At 46.7% G+C, this 24586-nt stretch overlaps 1 protein-coding gene across 5 annotated transcripts; it reads left to right on the top strand.

Moving 5' to 3' along the window:
• Positions 1-8387: 8387 nt before the first annotated feature.
• Positions 8388-24412, top strand: LOC100381486 (uncharacterized). 5 transcript variants are annotated; one of them, XM_020539042.3, is made up of 23 exons: positions 8388-9578; positions 9932-10032; positions 10334-10486; positions 10634-10789; positions 11258-11329; positions 11405-11548; positions 12327-12377; positions 18835-19005; positions 19583-19732; positions 20167-20232; positions 20336-20498; positions 20571-20857; positions 21449-21536; positions 21646-21752; positions 21839-21911; positions 22388-22490; positions 22685-22778; positions 22866-22928; positions 23118-23166; positions 23273-23373; positions 23495-23541; positions 23614-23859; positions 24074-24395. In XM_020539042.3, the coding sequence occupies exons 1-22, from the start codon at positions 9194-9196 to the stop codon at positions 23846-23848; spliced, it is 2859 nt and encodes a 952-aa protein (XP_020394631.1). In that variant the 5' UTR covers positions 8388-9193; the 3' UTR covers positions 23849-23859; positions 24074-24395. The 5 variants fall into 5 exon arrangements, 3 of the variants coding, with proteins under 3 accessions (XP_020394631.1, NP_001335603.1, XP_035815551.1); XR_002748527.2 differs by having other exon boundaries at positions 20336-20857; positions 22669-22778; XR_002748526.2 differs by having other exon boundaries at positions 20336-20857; positions 22624-22778.
• Positions 24413-24586: the final 174 nt, after the last annotated feature.

Raw genomic sequence — 24586 nt, 5'->3', positions numbered from 1 at the left:
GGGCAGACAAAGCAGGAGAGGGAACTCCACTACTTTCGTCGCTCGCGATGAGCTGCCGACTGTTTTTCCGAGTCAAAGGAATTTCATCTTCTTCCTCCTCATCATCCACATTGGCAACACAAGCAGCACCCCCATTGGAATCAGCAACAGATGGAGCACCCACATTAGGATCAGCAGCGGATTGGGTACACCGATTGGGGTCGGCATCAATAAATCCAGTCGCAGGCACTTCTTCAGTAGCAGGAACCGAGGTACCAGCGTCCCGATCCAAACTGGATACTCGCCGGAGGTGTCTTCTTTTCTTCTTCTGCTCATCAGCAGAAGGATCAGGCTGATTGGCTCGGCAAGGGCGCCTCGGGCGAGTACTGACAGGCTTCTGAGTATCCAAAGTTGTATCAGCCTCTGGGAGGGGCGCCACTACCAACGCCCCAGCAGGAGCAGCGTCGGAAGAATCCTCAGCCAGCAAATCAAGCATAACACTTATCTCTGCATCACTAGGGTTCAAGGGCACCTCAAAATGGACCTGTCGTTCATCATCAGGAATCTCCCCAAGCGAAGCAACCAAGGCACTAACTTCATCAGCAGAGGGTCGCACTCTAAGGCCCAAACTGCCATTAGTGACAGGTGGATTCGACACAAAAAGGGTGAAGGCTTTGGGAGGAGGCAGGTTCCAGGCCGAGTATGCCACTGGAGCACCAACATTTGACACTTTGCCCCTAAGGATCATCTCTAGTCGGCTCACCAAGTCTGCAGAGGGAATTCTTCTGTTGGTAACCCGAGTTGAGTCGGCTAGCCCTCTATACAGATAAGCTGGGTATGCCCTGTCTTTCAATGGCTGAATATTCTTGAAAACAAAATCAGTAACCACGACTTCAGCAGTCAGACCCCTCTCTTTCAGCAGTCCAACTTCAGCTAGCAACACACCGGCCTCAGCTACCTCCTGATCTGTGGGAGACTCGGTCCAGCTTGGGGTGCGAACGTCCGGCTGTCTTCCCGACCGGGAGGGGAGAGAATTCCCATAATTCTCAACTATGAACCACTCCAAGCGCCATCCCTTGATACTGTCCTTGAGAGGGATCTCGAGATATTCAGTCTTCCTCCCGCGGCGCATCTCCAAGCTGGCACCCCCAACCAACTGATGTTGTCCCCCGGCCATCCCAGGGCGACAATGATACAAGTATTTCCACAGACTGAAATGCGGCAGCACGCCAAGAAAGGCCTCACATAAATGAACGAAAATGGAGATTTGCAGGATTGAATTGGGGTTCAAATGGGTCAAGTTAAGATGGTAGAAATCAAGGAGGCCGCGGAAAAAGGGAGAAATGGGAAGGCCAAGGCCGCGGAGAAGGAAAGGGGCGTAAACAACAGACTCATGGGTATCCTCAGTCGGAACAGTAAACCCATGGCAAATCCGCCAAGAACAGAGTTCCCGCGGAGGAAGAACCCCGATGGATACGAGGTGGAGAAGTTCAGGCTCAGAAATGACGGACATGTGGTTACCTGCGAAAGGCAACTGGTTGTTGGGGTCGATTGGAGGAATCACCACAGCAGATGAACTCGAGGTCTTCCTCTTGGGCGCCATCTCGATTCAACCAGCGAGCGGAGTGGGAGGCGAATAGCAGAGAGGATTCGGAAGCGAGAAAGCAAGAACTAGGGCACGAAAAGCAAAGGCGGCTAAAAGCGCAGCACTTATGGGATATTCTCGAGCCAGATACCGTTTCAAAAAGTGCCCAGTCAGCACCCGGCGGTTATTCCTAAAACCCCGGCGTGCCACGTGGTCATCCGGCAGTTATCTCCAGAACACCGGTGCGCCACCTCATCACTCGGCTATCATCCTCAAAGTGGCTCGCGTGGCCTGCTATCACTCGGCGTTGCCTCCAAAACACCGATTTCGTGTTCAGTCGCTCGGCATTACCTCTAAAATGCCGACGTCGCCTTCCAATCACTCGGCGTTGCCTCTAAAACGCTGATATAGTGTTCAGTTGCTTGGCGTTGCCTCTAAAAACGCCGACGTCGCCCTTCAGTCGCTCGGCATTACCGCTAAAATGCTGACGTCGCTTTCCAATCACTCGGTGTTGCCTCTAAAACGCTGATATAGTGTTTAGTTGCTCGGCGTTGCCTCTAAAACGCCGACATCGCCCTTCAGTCGCTCGGTGTTACCTCTAAAACGCCGACGTCGCCCTCCAGTCGCTCGGCGTTACCTCTAAAACGCTGATACCGTGTTCAGTCGCTCGGCATTACCTCTAAAATGCTGACGTCGCTTTCCAATCACTCGGGGTTGCCTCTAAAACGCTGATATAGTGTTCAGTTGCTCGGCGTTGCCTCCGCAACGCCGACGTCGCCCTTCAGTCGCTCGGTGTTACCTCTAAAATGCTGATGTCGCCCTCTGAGTTTGTCTCAAGTCGCCTGACAGTTATCTCTAAGACTCCGATATTGTGTTCGGTCACTCGATAGTTACCTCTAAAGCACCAACACCGTCTACAAGTTACTCGACAGCTATTTCTGAAAGCATCAGTTTGATCCCCAAGTTATTCATTTACTGTCTCAAAGGAATCAGCTTCACAAATGAGCAGGACAATCATAAAGGAGAAGCCAACATCATTTTTTCATTAGAAGGAAGATAACATACTTACAAATCAACTCTTTATGAGTTGATACTTCCCTACTACTACTACATTACATTACATTACTACTACTACTACTACTACATTACATTACTACTACTACTACATTACACTATACTACTCTACACTACTACTACATTATTCTAACTATACTATACTAATATCTAAAAGACCAGTGGCATCTAGCCACTGGCCCTGTTGCTGCCGCCGCCGCTGCCGCCCCTGGTGCTGCCCCTGCTGCTGCCGCCCCGGTTGCTGCCCCTGCTGCCGCCGCCGTCGCCGTCCCTGCCGCTGCCGTCACCGTCCTTGCTACCGCCCCTGCCGCCCCTGCCGCTTTCGTCACCGTCGTCGTCGTCGTCGTCCTCGCCGCCGCCGTCCGAGTCCTCCTCATCCGAGGAGTACTCCGACTCATCCGAGCCCTCGAGCCCGGAGCGCTCGACGGCCCGGATGTACGTCCAGACCTCCGCCGCAAGCCCCTGGGAGTCGTCCGAGTCATCAGACGACTCACGCAGGAGGATGGGAGCCGGAGACCCCTCAGATTCAGAGGAGAACTCCTCCTCTGAGTACTCCGAGTCACCAAACTCCTCCGATGGAGGAGTTGGCTCACGCTTGCGCTTGTTGTTCTTGCCCATGGTGGAAGCAGAAGGGAGAGAAGAAAGGGAAGCAACAGAGAACATCGAGAGATGTGAAAAAGCCAGAGAGATAACGACGTTATTTATAAGAGGAGAAGGCAACCGCTCACCTCCAACCGTGGTCACTGAACAGTCGCAAAGCATTCAATAAGTACTTCAACCCGTCTGAAGACACGTCAGGCGGCTGACGCCGTTTCACGCAACACAACACCCATTGGGACTCCAGTCAACAGCGCGGAGGATATGATTACACTCGCCGTCACATCACATTACTACTCAGAAACAGCCGGCTAAAACACTCAGCGTACAAAGCCGTCCCTTACCCACACCCATTGGGGGGGACGCCCAGGAATTATCAGTATATTTTTCAAAACGGTCACATCTGTGCAGGGCACACAGTGAATACCTCAAGACAAAAATGAGATATCAGTAAGGATCATAGGAAAGCCAAATATAGCCAGTGAAGTACAAAATATGGTCGACAGAAGCGACGTGAAGACTAGACAGAGAACGTCCATCAAACGTCCAATCAGTCGCAGAGCAAATAAATTGCACTACCTAGCAATATATGGATGGATTGCGAACTCGGCTGCTAAAGACAAAATATATGCTGACCTCTGAAGCAAAATATTGATGACATAATGCTGACCTCCAAAGCATAATGCGAATAGCTTCGTGCCAATTTCTACAAACAGAAAGGATAATTTTCGGCAAAGAGACACAAAAGAAAGACCTTCGAATGGATTATCCTCAAAAATCCATTTGAAGGTCGGGGGCTACACCCATTGGGTGCACCTCCGGTGCACCCCATGGATTATCATTTCAAGCCAAGATAAGGCCGACTTCTAAGGCGTAAGATAAGATTAAAAGGCCAGCCCTCAACCAAAACGCAGGAGCACAAATGGAAATAATTTCTGGGGAAGACCTTCGAGTAGATTATTTTCTAAAATCTACTCGAAGCTCGGGGGCTACACCCATTGGGTGCACCTCCGGTGCACCCAATGAAGTTCAGAATCCTACAAATTGAAATGCCGACCTCTAAGGCACAAGCGCGAAACAAGGCTTCGGTCTACGAGTGATCAAAGTAGGAGAAGACAACAAGAAGTCATTTTCATCAAATCACCTGCAAGCTGGACCTGGGATCTTTGGACTGATTACCTCTAAATTAACCCAAAGATCGGGGGCTTGTGGGGGATAGATATCCCCCGGGTCCACTAAAAGAGTAAAAGACCTCACAAAAGGCCCAAGGGTCCTTGCGGGAAGTTTGATTCTCAAGTGATTTGAGAAGAGAAGCTCACTCGGTCCGAGGGACCGTTTGAGAGAGGGAAGGGTTGAAAGAGACCCGGCCTTTGTGGCCTCCTCAATGGGGAGTAGGTTTGCGAGAACCGAACCTCGGTAAAACAAATCCGCGTGTCACACTCCTCATTTGCTTGCGATTTGTTTTGCACCCTCTCTCGCGGACTCGTTTTTATTTCTAACGCTAACACGGCTTGTAGTTGTGTTTATATTTGTAAATTTCAGTTTCGCCCTATTCACCCCCCCTCTAGGCGACTATCACCTACCCCTAGCTAGCTCAGGTTATGGGGAACAAGACCGGCGTCCCATCTGGCTCGTCCCGGTAAACAAGTAATGATGGCACCCCGCGTGCTCCCATGACGACGGCGGTTCTCAGCCCCCTACGGAAGCAAGGAGACGTCAGCAAGGTCCCGTCAGCCCCGACAGTTGTGCTTCTATAGGGCTCAAGTGCTCCTCCGACGGCCACGACATCACATGCACAGGGCACTAGCACCTCTCCGACGGCCACGTCGGCATGTACATAGGGCTCTGGCTCCTCTCTGCCGGACACGTTAGCATATTGCTACACCCTCCATTGTACACCTGGACCCTCTCCTTACATCTATAAAAGGAAGGTCCAGTGCCCTCGTACGAGAAGGTGGCCGCGCGGGAGGACGGGCTGACGGACAGGCTCTCTCCCTCTCTCGTGAACGCTTATAACCTTCTACTGCAAGCGCATCCGCCCTGGGCGCAGGATAACACGAGCCGCGGTTCCCTTTTCCCACCTTGTGTTCCATCTCGCGCCGACCCATCTGGGCTGGGACACGCAACAACAATTTACTCGTCGGTCCAGGGACCCCCCGGGGTCGAAACGCCGACACAATAGTAGTAATTCGTCACTTTATAGATCCTGAGCCACATGGACAACTTTATCTTCCTCCGCACGTAATTCTAATGATACTTAGATTCTCTACAAAGCCATATTCTCTCCACAGCTAGATTCTCGGAAAAGCTGGTCAGAAAAAAGCTGAACCAAACAGGCGCTAAGATGGACGACGCGCCGGTGTCATTAGCGTCGCTATGCCGCGTGCGCCGTCCATCTTAAACAAGCATGAAAAGTCAAGGATAGGACGTGCAATACCAAAACACGTATAGTTGCCGTGATTCAACAAAAATAATATAAAATGGTATAATTCTAACCTAAGAAGAAGTTTAATGACAAGGTTACTAACTACAAAAGTTCAATGGTATATATCAAAATCAGAAAAATTATAATGACACACAATTAAGGAGGTGTATTTTAGGGATTATAATATGTCCAAATTATATAATTCAATGAACTAACTAATTGTTGGATTATATAATGTGGACATATTATAATCCCAATCAAACATCCCTAATTAATACAGATAAAAAGTTCAATGCATATATTGAAACCAGACAACTAATTAACTCTTGATACGATTACTGGCCCCACCACGTTCATCATGGAGAGATTTCTGCTATTATGAAACATGACACGATCGGCTTCGACGAAATAAAAGCCTAGGAGAGGGTTTCGATCATTTGGAAATCTACACAACATGCAAACACCGATATGGACTCGATCACCGCATCACTGCTTGGATGTCACGCCGTCAGCTACCTGTTACCTTTGCTGCTTCCTGTGGTAGACGGCGAGCAGCTTGTAGTACGTCCAGCGTCGCTTCCCACCGGTTGCCTCCAGCAACACCACAGAGTTGGCGTGGAAGCCGCCATTGCCGAACGCCTCGAACACGATGGGATCCGTAGCCACGGTGGGCTCAGCGTCGCCGTCGAGCCGATCAAACGCGAACGTGAGGTTCCGCACGAGGCGGCGCTCGAGGTAGGCGTCGATGAGTAGTACTCAGACGCCGCCGGCCTCACGCTGCTGCTCCAGGTCAGCGCCGTCCCGAGGCTGCAGATCAGGAGGTGCGGTGCGTGGATCAGCGTCGACCCCATCCCCGGAGCGCTGGTGGCCAACGTCGGCGACGTCGTCAAGGTGCTCACCAACGGCAGGTACGCGCTGATGTACATGACCATTGGCGTCGAGGACTACGTCCGCCTGGCGCTGTCTATTAAGCTCCAAGAAAAGAACGCCATGGGAGTGTGGACATCTTCTTATTCATAATAAATAGTAGATGACAAAATCATCATCACTTGCCTGGGAGTACATACTAGCGAGCATGAGCTTTTCAGAATCCGCCGCGTCCGAATTGATGGAAAGCTTACTCTTTCCCTGGGGAAACTGAGAGATGTCGGTACCCGAAATGACGCTACATCCATGGCTGCTTTCACTTGGACCCGGAGCGCCGGGGAGCATGCAACGACCGGAGCAGCCATGGCTGCAAGAGGGGATCAGCTAGCTCGCGCACGACGAGGACGAATCGGTGGCTCTTAGACGGGGCACGACAGCGGGACGCCTAAGCGGAGTCTGCGCACGCGTTTAGACCTGGCAAGCGGGGGACGGAGCAAGACGACGGGCAACGGCGGCACAAGGACTGACGGTGCTGAGGACAACTATGGTAGATAGACAGACTAATCCTCACGGGGGAGGATTAATCTGTCAAACATGGCTGATGCGTTGAACGAGTCTATATACTAACGTTTATGTGGCGTGTTTCGTAATAGCAAAAATCTCCGTCCATCAGGGAGGTCGGTCTTGCAGTTGGAGTTGGGCACATTCGCCTCTATCGGGCGGGCACATTCCCTCCGTCCCGTGACTTCCGAGTTATTTGAGATTGTAACAATCTCGTCGCGCGGCTTCGCTACTTTATTACTCCGCAGCTGCGCATCGCCATTTTAGTATTCTGAAGCTCACAACCGCGCCATATTGGGATAGTTAATGCCCCGCGCTTTATTAACGTCTGTTATGTTGCTCTTTCTGCAGGTTGTATTCACCTTCGTACTAATCTACCCCTAGCCGGACTTCGATTGTTCTTGCGAGAGAACTCCGACGCGGCTGCGGCCATAACTGCGCGGCTACTGGAGCTCGCGGCCGACAACGACTCCACGGCGCTCGGGGACCTCCTCGCGGCGCGGAGCCTATGACCCCGCTCATGGTCGCCTCCGCGGAGCCTCACCGTCGTCCCTCTCCACCGCGCTCCACCTCGCAGCCGCCGGCGGCGCCTCCGCTGCGCCGGCTGCGGTATCCCGTCTCCTAGCTCCTCGGAGGGCGCAAGGAGTGGCCGCCGGATCCCTCCCTCCCCGACATCAAGAACGGTGCCTACGCCTCCAACGACTTCCGTATGTACTCCTTCAAGGTGCGCGCGTGCTCGCGCGCCTACTCCCACGACTGGACGGAGTGCCCCTTCATCCACCCCGGCGAGAACGTGCGGCAGCGGGACCCGCGCAAGTTCCTGCAAGAAAGAAGCCCACTGGCCTCCAACGCCAAGATCAAAATCGATGACATGGATACAGGACGACGTGCTGCCACCAATTTCGTCAAGAAGTGCCTGCGTTGCGGTGAAGTTGGTGAACTGGAGCACGAGCGAGTGGTCAGAGAAAGTCTTGTACGCCGCGATGATGGCAGCCGCCGTGATGGCCTTCGGCGAGCGCGAGGAGGGCCTCCTTGAGGTAGGAGGCGGAGCGGAGGAACGGCTTCCCGAGCGGGGGAAGCTGGTGATTGAGCCGCGCCAATATCGCTCGCACGCCAATGGAATTGCCAGCTTCAGCGGCCTTTGCCGCCGCCGCCAGCTCGTCCAGCAACTGCTGCTGCGCCGCCTCCGCAGCCGTCCTCTTCATCGCCCCGTGGGGCAGTGGCGGCGAAGGCTGGAGCTGGAATGGAGCAGGACCATTTAGTGGTGGAAAGGCATGACCTTGCCCCGTCGGCGGCGGCGGCAGAAGCCGAGTTCGGGCTGGTGGTGCACGGGAAGCGGCGGTCCTGACTGATCCAAGTCGCCGGCGGCCCCAATGAACCAGTTCGAGAACGTCTGGTCCTGCGCCGCCGCAGCGGCGTTGCCGAGCATGGCGTCCTAGCTGTCGGCGACCACGACCCCCATGTCGAGGCCGGTGGGAATCGGCGGCAGCTCACAGCCGCCGGCCTAGTCCTCCTTCCCGCCGCCGCTTCCAGCTCACAACCGTCGGGTCGCCAGCCTCTCTGCGGTCGGCAAGGGGAAAGACGCTCGTGCCGTCCAATCTTGACGATCTGTTCTCGACGGAGATGGCGGGCGCCGCGCAGACCAGGGCGGCTCTGCTTTCTCGCCGACGCGTAAGGCCGCCATGCTGAACCAGTTCCAGGAGCAGCAGAGCTTGCTGTCTCCTCGGGCCACGGTTGTCCCTGAGCCGGTGTCTCCGATGAGCTCCAGGTTGCTCTCGGCCCTTGCGCAAAGGGAGAAGATGCAGCAGCTAACGCTGAGAAGTATGAGCTCTCGTGACCTGGGCTTGGCCGCCTCAAGCGATCCTCGTCCTTTGAGCTCCGGAGTGGCGCCAACGTGGTTAAAGCAGGGATAAAATTGACTTTTACCATACCTAATGGAAGGTAACAGATCGCCGGGCATTAACTGTCCCAATATAGCGCGGCTGTGAGCTCCAGAATACCAAAATGGCGATGCGCAGCTGCGGAGTAATAAAGTGGCGAAGCCGCGCGACGAGAATGTTACAATCTCAAATAACTCCGTGACTTCCACCTTCCTTACCCTTCGTATGGTGGGGGCCCACCTCGCCGCCCCCACCCCCCGCTGCCCTTCTCTCTTCCCCGTCTCCGACTCCACACACCTCCCCTTTCCACTCGCCGCCGGCGATCCCGAACCGGGAGCAGCGCACATGGCAGGCCGGGACGAGAGGTGGGGGGCGCGGGGCGGCCCGGGGGACACGCACGCGTCGACGAGCCGCGCACCCGCGGGCACCGCCGGGGAGTCGGAGGGCGCGTCGCCGGACTCGCTGCGGAACACGCCCTCCAACATCGCGCGGCTGGAGGACGCGATCGGGCACTGCGCGGCGCGGCGCAAATACCTTGCGCACACCAAGAGCCCCTCCGACGGCAAGGACGTCCGCTGGTACTTCTGCAATCTCCCCCTCGCCGACAAAGGTGCGCCACCCCCCGTCTATCCTCTTCTCCTCCCCCCTCCCCCCTCCCCCTGTCGCCTGCGCTGTGCGTGTTTGACACTTTGACAAAAACTAGTTACTATTTTGAGCTAACAACTCATGTATGAGTTTCAAAAGGACCTGTCCCGGAACCTGCAAATTGGGGGCTGCAATTTTAGCCCCATGTGACCTCTGTCTGCCTTGTTAGAAATTAGAAGCATTATAATTGAACAGTAGCAGAGAATGGCGTGGACAGTTTCAGCACACCTACTATTACTGGAGATTTGTAGTGAATTCATCGGTCTCCACATTGTCGATGCTTCAGGCTAAGTTTTACTGATTCGATTGTCGATGCAGTGCTCTCTTCGTCCGTACCGCGGACAGAGATAGTGGGGAAAGGAGACTATTTCCGGTTCAGCGAGAGGGACTCTCTGGCACTGGAGGCGTCTTTCTTGGAGGTTACCATCTCAACACGTAAATGTTTAGTTAGAAATCTACACCATCTTTAATATTAGTTCTACAACCATTGAAGTACAATCTATCTGAAAACTGATAAAATAGTAGGGTATTTGATTCTTCATGGTGATTTTTTGTTTAATTTTGTGCGTTTATCTACAGTAGTCCATGTTGGCAGTGGCACATTTGTTATTGTAGATTTGTTTTGCTCACTTTTTTAACATATCTGATACAGTATGAGGAGGATTGCATCCGTTGTTAATAACTTTGTTAAAGTTCATGTTATTGGGTTACTGTTTGTAGAGGGAGGAAGTGCTGCTTGCATACTGGTGGCGTGAGTATGCTGAATGCAGTGCAGGACCGAGAGGATCCTTGGTTGAAAGTGATGATTCTGCATATCTTTATAAGGTGGAGGAAGAACGGGTTGGGGTTCCTGTGAAAGGTGGACTATATGAGGTCTGTAATCTCTTCTCTAGTACGCTCTATCATAACCGGAATGAATCGTGTATGGATTATTGAGAAGCATTCTACCCATTATCATTGATTACTCTCAGTATGCTATCTAGTGAGTTGGTCTTTTCGCAACAACCTACTGTTCTGCAGGTTGATTTGATGAGGCGGCATTGCTTCCCTGTGTACTGGAACGGTGAAAACAGGCGTGTCTTGAGAGGCCACTGGTTCGCTCGCAAAGGTGGTGTTGATTGGATTCCCTTGCGAGAGGATGTTTCTGAACAACTTGAGTTAGCATATAATTGTCAGGTACAAACCTTTTGTGGAGTGTTCTTTAGTGACATTTGGCCAAGACCATCAGCAAGCATTTTCTGGATTGCCAGCCAATTCACCATAACTGTTAAGGATTTTTCGACAGTCATTTGCTTTAGGAATGATAACCAAGCTTGCCTCACTAGATCTAAATATTTTAAAATTAATCCAACGGGCTGAGCATTAACCTTGAATTGTTTAAAGAATCTTTGGGTACTTGATTTGTGCTACATGGGATAACAAAACTGTGATGAGAACATAACTCTGAGCCTCTGAACCGTGGGCATCATGATTGTGATGGAAAATGAAATAGCTACATATGACGGGATGTTACCTACACTGCATAAAGCCATGAACATTTCTTCCTAGTCATCTTGCACTGTTAGTTTAGTACCTATACTCATACTACCTTCTCTGTTTTTTAGCTCAGAAAACAGCTGAACACCCTATTGTTGTCAAAACTAGGTCTGGCATCGTCGAAAATTTCAACCTTCAGGCCTATTTGCAGCAAGGGTTGACCTCCAAGGAAGTACACTGGTATGTAATGCTGATAAAGCTTTCTCAGAAAGTGAAGTTTGATAATTTGGAGTTAAGCTAAAAAAAGTTGTGCAGGATTTGCATGCTCTTTTTACTGGAGAGGATGATACTTGGGAAGCTTGGCTTGTCTTTGATACGGGTCCTAAGCTTGGTAGTAACACAATCAAATTAAGGCGCGGATTTTCTCCTTCTGAATCTGCAAGTACAAAGCCTTCACAGGTAACCTACCATGTTGCTGTTTTTTAGTGTCATTATCTATCCAGTGTTTCCAGAATTTGCAAGCTGATCCTTTACTTTTATTTATTTTTATTCTAAAAGGAAACTGAAATCTTGATATTTGGTCCATTATTTGCTGCTAATTTGTTCTTTATTTTGTAAGCCTAAAATGTTAACATCTCTCTGGATTGCAATTTAGCTATAGGATCAGGTTCAGAGTCAACAGCATCATGATGACTGTTTATATCCTGTTAACATGTAATGTCATCTGGTGCTCTGAGATGAATTTATATACAGTTAGCAAGAGTGAATTTTCTGTAATGCAGAGATGAAAGTCAGAGTCAACAGCATCATGATGACTGTTTATATCCTGTTAACATGTAATGTCATCTGGTGCTCTGAGATGAATTTATATACAGTTAGCAAGAGTGAATTTTCTGTAATGCAGAGATGAAAGTCACTATCTCACATCTCACTAGCCTAGCATTTTGCTGCCTGCGAGTTTTGTCATACCTGTGGTTTTGCATCTTTCATTCAGCAAGAAAAAACATTAGCAAAACAAATCAGCTAGTCCAGAAAAAACTGCTTAATTCTATATTTTCTGTCTTAAATTTTGAAATGCACTCCTATTTTTTGGTTTGTCAACTTGGATCATATCAAAGCCTGTAAGTATGAATCTGGAATCAGAATAATTACCTTTCACGGTTTCACCATCTTACTGTAGATGTACTCTACAATCAATTCTTGTTTAATGTATGACTGCCATCTGATTCTGTACCAGGATGAGTTGCGTCAGACAAAAGAAGAGGAAATGGATGATTACTGCTCTCAGGTATTTACTAGGCATAGTGACGTTTTGTTTCTCCATATCAAGTAGTCTTAATTTGGAAGTGAGGCTGGGGTGTTCTGTGAATTATGTGCCCCCAGGAAAAGGATTTAGGTATACATAATTTTTACGTGTTTCAGAGTATCCCCCCCACCCCAAATTGTATTCTGAAGTTAATTCCCTTACTGACAGGCTGGTAGCAACATTTTTGTTAAATATACCATTAGTTGGCATGATTTGACCTTTTGTACCCAAAAAGACACAAGACCACTTGCGATGCTCCAAGTCTCCAACATGTGGAAATAATTAGGTGTTCGCCTAGGATAAAATCTGATATGTGTGACTAACCTTGGATTAGGCGAGATAATGGCCCCCTCGGGTACTGTAGCATATATATAAGCATACTGTTTGGTTCAGCTTTTTTCTGACCAGCTTTTCTGAAAATCTGGCTGTGGGGAGAATCTGGCTGTGGGAAGAATCTGAGTATCATTACGATTACGTGTGGAGGAAGATAAAGTTGTTCATATGGCTCAAGATCTAGAAAGTGACGGGTTCCTACTATTACAACGACTCAACCGATTATGTGTTTATGTTGATTTTGGATGGTTTTTGCCCCAACGAATTTTATAGAAGCTGGCTGAAAAGCTGAGCGTTTGGCAGTCCGCAGCAGCTTTTGGTGGCCAGAAGCTGCCAGAAGCCGAAACAAACAGGGCCGCTTCTGGCCACCAAAAGCTGCTGCGGACTGCCAAACGCTCAGCTTTTCAGCCAGCTTCTATAAAATTCGTTGGGGCAAAAACCATCCAAAATCAACATAAACACATAATCGGTTGAGTCGTTGTAATAGTAGGAACCCGTCACTTTCTAAATCATGAGCCCTATGAACAACTTTATCTTCCTCCACACGTAATCGTAATGATACTCAGATTCTCCCCACAGCCAGATTCTCTCCACAGCCAGATTTTCAGAAAAGCTGGTCAGAAAAAAGTTGAACCAAACAGACCCAATATAATAATATATGGGCCTTAACACCCCCTGTCAAACTCAAGGCGGAAGTGGAGGATTTGAAGCATTGAGTTTGAGTAGATGAAACTGATGTTGTGCCCTAGTTTGTGCTTTTGTGAAGAAATCTGCAAGCTGTAATTCTGAGGGCACATATTGAAGATCAATGGTCTTCTGATGACAATGATATCTAGTGAATGAGACATCAACACCAATGTGTTTTGTGAGTTCACGCTTCACTGGATCATGACAGATTTGTATAGTTCCAGTGTTGTCACAGCGAAGAAGTGTAGGCGAGTCACAAGAAACACCTAGATTAGCCAAGAGCCAACGAATCCAGATAATCTCAGCAGTAGTAGTAGCCAGGGCTCGAAGTTCTGCTTCAGTACTAGATCTAGATACAGCAGCTTGCTTCTTGGATTTCCAAGCAACAGGGGATGATCCAAGAAGAATACAGTAACCAGTGATGGAGCGACGATCTGTAGGATCACTGGCCCAGGTAGCATCAGAGTAAGCATGAAGCTGAAGTGGAGAATTTGAGTCATAAAATAAACATTGTGTTTTTGTCCCCCGTAAATATCTAAGCACACGAAGTAAGTGCCCATAATGAACTGATGTAGGAGCAGAGACAAACTGACTCAAGATCTGTACCGCATGAGCAATATCTGGCCTGGTGACAGTAAGGTAAACTAAGCTGCCAACAAGATGTCTATATCGAGATGGATCCTCCAAAGGTGTCCCATCAGTCGGACGAAGAGATAAGTGAAGATCCATAGGCGTGGCGACAGTGCGAGTATCACTAAGACCAGAACGATCAAGAAGGTCTTGTATGTACTTGGCCTGAGAAAGATAAATACCATTTCGAGTCTGCAAAACTTCAATGCCCAAAAAATAACTGAGTGCCCCCAAGTCAGACATTTGAAATTCCTTACTCAGGTACGCCTTCACATGAGCAATATGGTCTGGATCATTGCCTGTAATCAACATGTCATCAACATATAGTAAGAGCAACGTGCGGCCTCGTGAAGACACATGAATGAACAATGCAGGATCATGATCACTAGAATAGAAACCACAAGCCTTGATGACAGAAACAAATCTCTCAAACCAAGCACGAGGAGCTTGTTTGAGACCATACAAGGCTCGACGGAGACGACAGACATGCCCTGAGGGAACATCTATCCCAGGAGGTGGATGCATATAGACTTCCTCATGTAGATCACCGTGAAGAAACGCATTTTTGACATCCATCTGAGAGATAGTCCAAGAAGATGAGGCTACAACAACAAGTAAGGCTCGAACAGTAGTCAGATGGGCCACAGGTGCAAAAGTCTCATCATAGTCAACACCCTGAGTCTGTTGAAAACCTCTGGCCACAAGACGAGCTTTATATCGCTCAATAGACCCATCAGATTTGGTTTTAACTTTGAAGACCCATTTGCACGTGATAGGTACAACACCAGCAGGTAACGGAACAACATCCCATGTACATGTGCGATGAAGGGCATTTAATTCATCAGTCATAGCATGCTGCCACTCAGGTATACCAGAAGCCTCTTTATAAGATGATGGTTCAGCAATGACTGCACCGGCACGGGAAAACCCATAACGGTCTGGAGCTGCAATAGTGTCACGGTCACGAAGATGATACCCCTGATTAAAAACAACATGAGAGTCATCATTGTTAGTACAAGGATCAGCAACAGGATCATCATCAGGACTGGCCGTGGGATTAGAGCGAGGACGGCGAATGTAAGTCTGAGTAACAGGTGGTTTGGAAGAGTAAGACTGAGATGGTGTGGAAGTGGAAGGTGGTGTGATGGGAATAAGAGCATCTGGTGTAGAAACAGTAGGTGGTAATACTGATGAAGTTTCAGAAATGGGAGGAAGGCTCATGAAGGCGGTAGACTCTGTGGAATGAAAAGAAGAATGAGTGGAAGAGTTGTAAAAGAAGGGTCGGTTTTCATTAAAGCTCACATCTCGAGAAATACGCATGCGACGAGAAGATGAATCATAACACCGATAGCCTTTATGTTCAGGGCTGTATCCAAGAAAAACACACTCAACAGATTGAGCAGTCAATTTAGTACGTTCACGAGGGGATAATAGAACATAACACGTACATCCAAAAACTCGAAGGTGGTCATATCGTGGAGTTCCGAAAAGGACTTCACCAGGTGTTTTGCCAGAGAGTTTGGATGACGGTTGTCTATTGATTAGGTAAACCGCAGTAGAAACTGCTTCACCAAAAAAATGTGAAGGAACAAAAGAAGATATCAACAAAGTGCGAGCAGTTTCTATAATGTGACGGTGTTTGCGTTCAGCCACACCGTTCTGTGCATGAGCACCAGGGCAAGAAAGCTGAGCAAGAGTGCCCTCTGAAGTCAAAAACTGGCGAAAATTATCAGATAAATATTCACCACCAGAATCAGAACGAAAGGTTTTAATATGAGTGGAAAATTGAGTGTGAATCATGCGAGCAAAGGTTTTATAAATAGAAATCAGCTCAGAGCGGTGTTTCATGAAATAAATCCAAGTGTAGCGAGAATGATCATCAATAAAAAATGACATAGTATTTATATCCACCTTTTGACACAAAAGGTGCAGGACCCCAAATATCAGAGTGAACCAAATCAAAGGGTTCAACAGAATGAGAATCACTAGTAAAATATGGAAGTTGTATTTGTTTTCCAAGATGACAACCCTTACAATGAAAATTAGACTCAACCGAAGTATGACCTAAGCAACCTGACTTTATTAGAGTAGACAATCTAGAGCCACACAAATGACCTAGACGATGATGCCACTGGGTAAAAGACGCAACAGAAGCAAGGGTAGCTGAAAGGACATGTGCTGGAGATGTAGCCAAGGAAGAAAGCCGCAAGGAGTCCAAGATGTAGAGGCGAGGAGCTGCTCTACGGCGACGGCCAGTCCCAATCACTTCCCCTGTGCGGAGGTCCTGTACAAAACAAGATGAGTCATCAAATCCGACAAAGCAATTATGATCCGTAATTTGACCTACTGAAAGAAGATCCATAGATAGCTCAGGGACAAAGAAAATATTAGGTACTGTAAAGTGAGGATCAGAAAGAGAACCCTTATGAGTAATGTGGCATACAGTACCATCAGCTGTCTGCACTGAAGCACCATCTGTGACAGGTGTAGTAGTAGCCAACTTTGACTGATCAGACGTGACATGAAAGGAGGCTCCTGAATCAAGTACCCAGGCCGACTCTGAAGTAGAAGCGGACGAAGTGGCAGCAACGACAACTGAACCTCTAGTAGATGGTCCTGGACCACGACCACGAGCAGCACGTCGTGCACGGAAATCAGTCAACTTCTCAGGAAACTTGACAAAGCAAAGCTCAGATCGATGATTGGTCTTGCCACAATGATCACAAGGCTTAAAAATATTCTTAGGTTTCTGGGCAGCAGCCAAACACACTGTGAGGATTACCACCATTAGAGGAAAGAGAGTTAAGACGAGTCTCTTCAGCAAGTAAATCAGACAACGCCTTAGCCATTGTGAGAGTGTCAGAACCCTGAAGTAAACGAGCACGAAGAGAATCAAACTCGGCCCGAACACCCATAACAAATCTGTAAGTGAAGAACTTCTCAATAAACTTATGAGCCGGACATGGATCAGCAGTACAAGCAGGCACCATTGATGTCAAAGCACTCATCAGGCGATCAAAGGCTGAGTAGTACTCATCAATACTCATATCATTTTGCTCAATAACATGTGTCTGCTGCATAAGAGTGTGTAATAGAGCACCACTATCCTGAACAAAACGCTCCTTCAAATGAGACCAGATGGATTTAGCAGTTTTGAATTTAGACAAACTCATAATCATAGACGGTTTGACGCTGTTCACCATAGCAGCCATCACTTTACCATCATTAAGCTGCCATGTTTTGATATCAGCAGCATTGCGACGATCATCAGCAAGAACAGGTGCCGCATCAGTCAAATGGAAGAGTAATCCATGTCCCCGGAGTGCATTCTCAACACAGAAAGCCCACTCCGGATAATTTTGACCATCGAGAGTGATATTGACCACAATAGCATTTGTCGTCATATTGAATTCAATGGAAATAAGTGAAACCAAACAAACCAGAGGAGCCGCAACTGACAGCAGCCCGACTTGGACGACTTGACGAAGATCCTGGGCAGCGGAAACCGAGATGGACAGCAGCTGTCACCCTGCTGCAGATAATCAAGGCCACCTCAACTCTGCCCGCAATGGCAGCCACCTGCGCAGAGACAGCAACGGCGCAGATCTGCAGCCCTGCCCGCAAGACGAGGTGACTGCGATGGTGACGAGGGACAGCGGGACGGCAGACACAGCAGGATCTGACAGCAGGCGGATCTGCGCACTCCCTGGACGTCGGATCTGCGCAGAGCAGGCCGTGCGCAGGGACGGCGGGCGGATCTGCGCAAATCTGCGATTGGCGCAGGGACAACAGGTGGACCGGGCGCGGCAGACAGACGGCGGATCCGGCGGACGGTCAGCTGACAGTAGGTCGACGGGGCGCGGCAGAGGGCGGATCCGGCGGACGGCGGGATGCGCAGGTCGACGGCGCGGAGAGAGCGGATCCGGCGGGATGCGCAGGTCGACGGCGCGGACGGCGCGGATGTGCGCGAATCAGGACGGCGGATGCGCAGGGACGGTGAATCCTCGACGAAGCGGCGGCCAGGAAAAGGCCGCGACGGCGGCCGGGAAAAGGGGCCCGCGGCCGCGACGGCGGGCGGGAGTGGAAGGACCGCGACAGCAGCCGGAGAAGAGGAAGGAGCTGGCCGCGAGGACAGCACAGCGACGGCGCGACGACGACGAAAAATTGGATCAGGGTGGGCTTAGACGTAAACCCTAACCCTAACCTCCTCTGATACCATGTGACTAACCTTGGATTAGGCGAGATAATGGCCCCCTCGGGTACTGTAGCATATATATAAGCAGACAATAATATATGGGCCTTATGGGCCTTAACAATATGAACATTAAAAGATGAGGGAGAAGAAGTGATTGTGTACATGAAGAAACAAGCTTGGCTCAGACCTAGAACCACAAAACAAACATCAGGGGGAAGATGGTGCCCTCATAATTGGTTAGCTCATTTGTCTGCTGACCTTGTAAGGTACCATAGGCATTATATACGGGCACTATTCATTGGGTCTTTAATTTTTTTTGCCCTTGCTCACCTCTTAGACATCACTTTGGACATTTTTCGCATCGGGATTGGCCTGATTGCAAATGACTGCATGTACAAAACTGTATAGTTCAATGGAACACTTTTTCTATTTCTTGAATGCTTAGCCCTAACTACCAATCTTACACTAAATGTTGCCACATTAATGGATATCAGAGGATCATTGTGTTGAAAATATTCCCATAAGATTTACATGGTTTTGTATGCAGCAAAATACTTTGAAGTGATAATAGATTTTGCTATTGCTCCTTAATAGGTTCCAGTTGGTCATCTGGTATTCATGGTTCATGGCATTGGACAGAGGCTGGAGAAAGCTAATCTTGTTGATGATGTTGTTGATTTCCGCCGAGTAACTGCTAACCTAGCTGAAAGATACTTAACTTCTTATCAAAGAAGTACCCAGAGGGTTCTATTTATTCCCTGTCAGGTAAAAACCTCAGTTAACCCCGCCAAGTTTTTTCCCCTCTCGAATACGCAGGAGAGCTGCACATTTTTTCTTTTCTTATAAGAGTACCCTTGTTCAGAAAACACCACTCGATCTACTCGTCTGTCTGTCACACACCCAACAGAACCCTAGCAATATGAGTGTGCTAATAAAGAATTCTGGACTCAGGCATCTTAAGATAAGGGTTAACATGCAGTCAATAGTTAATCTCATTATGGGCTACTTTGTTATATATTCTAACAAAATGGGTCTAGCACTTGACAGTATCACTTCTTCATTTTGTCTATGGTTTTACATGAACTGAAAGACAAGATATGCATGACTGGCTGTTATCATTCACAGGCATTTCGATCTATATATGTATATATATACTTAGTCGTACATTGCTACCACTAAGTGTAAACAAATAACATTTGTTTAGCTGTTGCTTATTTACATATTTATGTTGTTACGAGTAACAAATTACCAAGTTGTTTTTTTTCCAATAGTCATGATATGTCATATGGTTATATCTCCATTTGTTGATTTTTTTTTCTAATAATGATGCTCATTATCGTAGTGGAGGAAGGGCTTGAAACTCAGTGGTGAAAGTACGGTTGAGAAACTCACTTTGGATGGAGTTAAAGGTCTTCGAGTCGCATTAGGTGCCACAGTTCATGATGTCCTATATTATATGAGTCCTATCTACTGTCAGCATATTATTGACTCGGTAATTTACTATATTACTGCATTAGCATCTGTTCTTTTTTGGTGGAAAGTCATTCATTTTGTTTCGTGGCTTAAGAATCAAATCTGATTAGTCCAAGCAACTGTTGGTGACACTATGTCCCTGTTTGTTTCCTTCCAGGATTATATAATCTAGCTTATGGATTATCATAATCTAGGTATCTAGATTACATAATCCACATAATAATATGTGTTGTTTGTTTAGCTCTCAACTTATTTAAGCTGGATTATATAATGTAGAGGGTAAACAAACATGGCCTATGTCTTTGAACTCCATCTTACAGCTCCAGTTATCCTCCTCCTGTGTACATTAGAAAATATGAATATTCCCATGCTATTTTTTGTGCTGTATTACCTGATTGATAGAAAGTATTGTTGGACTCCGCACAACAAATTAGTGACTTGAACTTATGACAGGTCTCTAACCAGTTGAACAAGCTGTACATGAAATTTCTGAAGAGAAATCCTGGTTACAGTGGAAAGGTTTGCGGTTCAATAGTTCTATGACCCGTTCACAATGTTCTTTATAATTTGCTGTTATGCTGATAATTAGACAAGAAATCTTTTGCCTTATTCTATTTTACAGGTTTCATTGTATGGCCACTCATTAGGAAGTGTTCTGTCGTATGATATACTTTGTCATCAAGAATCCCTTTTGGCCCCATTTCCAACAGAGTATCTGAACATGGAAACATCTGATCGAAGTCAAGGAGCAAAGTCAGCCAATGAAGTTGCTCTGCATGATTCAGGTGCAAAGGATCATGATACTTATACTCTAGGGCATTCTTGTACTGGTAATGAAAACAGTGCCGTTGATGAAGGTAGCACCAGAACTGACATGTCACATATGGACAGCATTGTCCCATCATGTGTGCTCGAGGATTCATTAAATAACCCAGAAACTGGTGTGCCACGTGGGGCAGTTGTTGCTGAGCAAAATGAAAAAGAAAATAGGATTGAGAATCATCAGACGGTGTATACTGAGGAAGGAACAACTTCAGGTGTAAGCACAAAAGATGCTGAAGCATCACACATTTCAAGATCTGCTGAGGATGTCCATGAAGAGGTCCTTGACAAAGAAAAAATGATCATTTCACTAGAAGAAGAGGTGTGAATACATGAAGTTTATCTGATACAATATGTGCTATCTTTGAATCATCTAACTTCATTAGAAGGTCGTCAATTTGTGATGCCTTGAAAGTAATTATTAACATAACCATATATTTAGTTAACAATAAAATAAATGCATTATAATAATACTGAAACACTACTTGCTGAGAATACTCAACAGCTCACTTCAAAGCCCAAAACTAAAACTCGGGGAGGGAATGACCACCCTCCTGGTATCTTATTAAGAGACCGAAATAATGGTCCCGGCCGAGAAAATTTCTGAACCCTGCCCCTCATCACTAACGGGCCGGCCTCAACCGTCCACTCCGCAACAACCCAACCGGAGGGTGGCGCATAAGACATCGTTATCCGAGAGCGGATGGACATATCGAGAATATTTTTTTAACCAAGCCTGAAAATTCAGGGGAATCGAACCCGGGATTTGGAGGTGCTACTCGGAAGCCTTTAACCACTAGGCTAGAAGCCCTTTCGCTCAAAGGCCAAAACTAACGGTGTTATATTGAAGCAAGGCACATAGAGCAAGTTAAAATGACATAACAAATTGATTCCTATACTCTCCTTTATTCAGGTGAAACGTCTTAAAGCTAAACTAGATCAGCTTGAACAGCATAAGCATCTAGTGACTGAGAGCACCAGTGGTGTTGAGTATCATGGAGGTAAGTAGTTGCTTTTGATCCAATCCAAGGCATCTTGTAGAAGGCTTCTACTGTGTTCCTTTTGATGTATTTATTCAAATTTTTATGTACATTACTATATTTGTGGTAGGCAAAAATGGCAATCATGCCTTGAACTTTGGCGAACTTTTCACTGCACAAGGAAGTATAAACCAGCCCTACTCACCACAAATCAAATACACAAAACTAAACTTTAAGGTGGTATCGCCCTAGTTATTCTGAGTATTGTCACTGTTTTTTTCACTTGAATTTATGTCATTATTGCAATATTTTTGGATATTCAGGTTGACACATTCTTTGCTGTTGGATCTCCCCTGGGTGTCTTCCTTTCCCTGCGTAATGTCCGTATTGGTATTGGTATGCAACCTTCAACTGATAACAATTCATGTTTATAAGGGTTATTTATTGTTGGAACTTCATTAAGCCCTACGTGCCCTCCTGCTTTACAGCAGTGTTGATGTTTCTGTCTTGTCTTTTTTGGTTTTACAAATTTAAATGATGCTCTCCTTCGGTTTAGATTATATAGCGCCTCATCACCTTTTGAACTACCTGCTCATAAGGATTCATCCATGAGTAGCTTGAAGAAGCCCTTCGTTGCATGGTAGCCTGAACAATAACCTGTGGAATTGCTGAAAAAATGTTCCTATGCATCATCAAGGATGATGTTGATAGTGGCACATGTTTCAAGCTACTGTTAGCTTTTCTTTATGTACAGCGACTTACAAGAGTTCCTGGCAACTGGCGGGGTGCTTCCTTATTTCCAGTTGTTCCATGTCTTCTTTGTCTTATATCATTCCATGATTTGTATCTGAATTTTATACCATGTTCTACAGGCAAAGGGCGAGATTATTGGAAAGATAAGAACATAATTGAAGAGATGCCATGCTGCCGGCAGATGTTCAATATTTTTCATCCTTTTGATCCTGTAGCATACAGGTTTGTAGCTTCCTTACAGTTTTGTTTTCTTATGTTTGGAGAGTTTGTAAAACATATACCACAGCGGAACTAAACAATGACAACCTGATATGTAAAGATGTGCTTAACCTTTTTTTCTTGCACTGGAAGACAGTGTACTTATCTGTCGCATAGTGAGGAATATGTCATATGAATCTAGGTGGGCTTTTATACAGAGTTGAACCACTTGTATGTGAAGATTATCAAAAGAAGCGTCCTGTAATTGTTCCCTACCATAGAGGCGGAAAGAGGATACATGTTGGAGTGCAGGTGGGTTCTTCATCATTTTAACTGTCTGTTCCTAGCAGAGAATGCTATGTTTTTACTCAACCGATATTTGGTTGATATATCATGTAGGAGTTCACAGAAGATATTTCTGCACGTTCTCAAGCCATTGCCTGTCAATTGAAGTCACTGAAGGTAAGTTCTTCACTTCTGCAGGGGTTATGTGAATTTAGTGCGGGCTGTTAACAAACAGTGATGTGATTCTCGTGGTTTTAATATATTAAACAGTATGTGTTATGCTTGTGAATGATCTAGAAGTGAACACTGTTAATATAGCCTTAGTAAATATGTAATTTCACCCCTTCATTTTTTAATCTTCTATAGGTCAAAGCAGTAGCTGCTTTGCTAGCATTGAGCAGAAATGACACAGAAGGTATATATGTTTATTTATCTTTTGTATACACTGTAAATTTACATTGTAAATTACGTGGAAAGAAAGAGATCCAATTCTGACAGAATGATGATCTTTATTGATCTAGAGGATGGTGAGAGTGCTAATGAGGAAGGAAGATCGTATGGTTCCATTATGATGGAAAGGTTGACCGGCTCACCAGATGGTCGAATTGATCATGTGCTTCAGGTGATAAAATTTCGCTCCATTATGTTCTTAATTTTTTTGCTTGGCTGTTCCTGCATGCTTTTACGTTCAGTGAGTAAATTTTTTATCCTAGAAATCTTAAATACCAATTGTATTTTTGCAGGAGAAAACATTTCAGCATTCATACCTATCTGCTCTGGGAGCTCATACGTGAGTTTTAAAAGCCTTTCCTGTTGATTTAATCGAGTTTCAGATTGTCACTGACCTGTGGATATCCTGTAGCAACTATTGGCGAGATCATGACACTGCTCTCTTCATTCTCAAACATTTGTATCGTGATATACCTGAGGATCCTCCAAGCGATGTCGTTGAAAGGATGCATATTAAACTGTTTTATGAGAGAGATCCGGTTGAGGAAGAAACGCCCGTGACATTTTCGGACCATGCAGCAATTAAGGAGTTCTGCAGAAAGGTGAGAGCCTACTCAACAAAAATGGAGGATGATGCCAACTGCTAAGCCTCTTGATGGTACGTGTGCATGGTTATCGTTCTTATTTCCTTTCGTTGCATGCTTAGTTTGGTTAGTTGTTAATAACATCCTCACCTGGTTTATCTGAACTTCAAATCCTAGTTAATCAGCAAATATTCGATTCTAAAAACAAACAAATTGTGTGTGTGGTGTTGGGGGTGGGATCTTTCGCTTCATTGGAACGAACACTAAAACGTTCCTTTTTTTCCCCAGGTGTCATTTCCTGATGGAAACCATGTTACATCCCCACGTTCCTCGCCAAGAAGGAAGATGCAGGCATGGGAAGGGAGAACGATTCCACAAAATCGTGATCCCAGGATAAGAATCCTAAGAAATGTAGTTCCACGCTTGACACCAGAATCAGGACACTTGAGAAACGTTGTACAGAGTCGGTTCCCCATGTTGCTTCACTTGTTCCCGTCGTCAATGCAGTGCTGTACAGAGAACGTCCTGCTGTACCTTTCTGTATATGTAATCTTGCGTGCTGTGCATACAGAATATGATGGATTTAGTTTCAAACGACAGCTTACAGCGACACCAGGCTGAAACGAAGGGACTCGTGAGAGAAAATCCATAATAATTTAGAGACATTAATAACACAGAACACCTAGCTTTCAAATGTTGTGATGTCACAAAGCTTCGGTTCTATAAGCCAAACCGTAATTTTTTTTAAAAAAATGCCATGCCTTTTCAGAACTCCAAAAAAGATGTACATTTTTAACAAAA

Source organism: Zea mays, chromosome 6 (genome assembly GCF_902167145.1).
Source record: "Zea mays cultivar B73 chromosome 6, Zm-B73-REFERENCE-NAM-5.0, whole genome shotgun sequence".
NCBI lineage: Eukaryota > Viridiplantae > Streptophyta > Magnoliopsida > Poales > Poaceae > Zea > Zea mays.
This window is presented reverse-complemented; position numbering and strand designations above follow the sequence as displayed.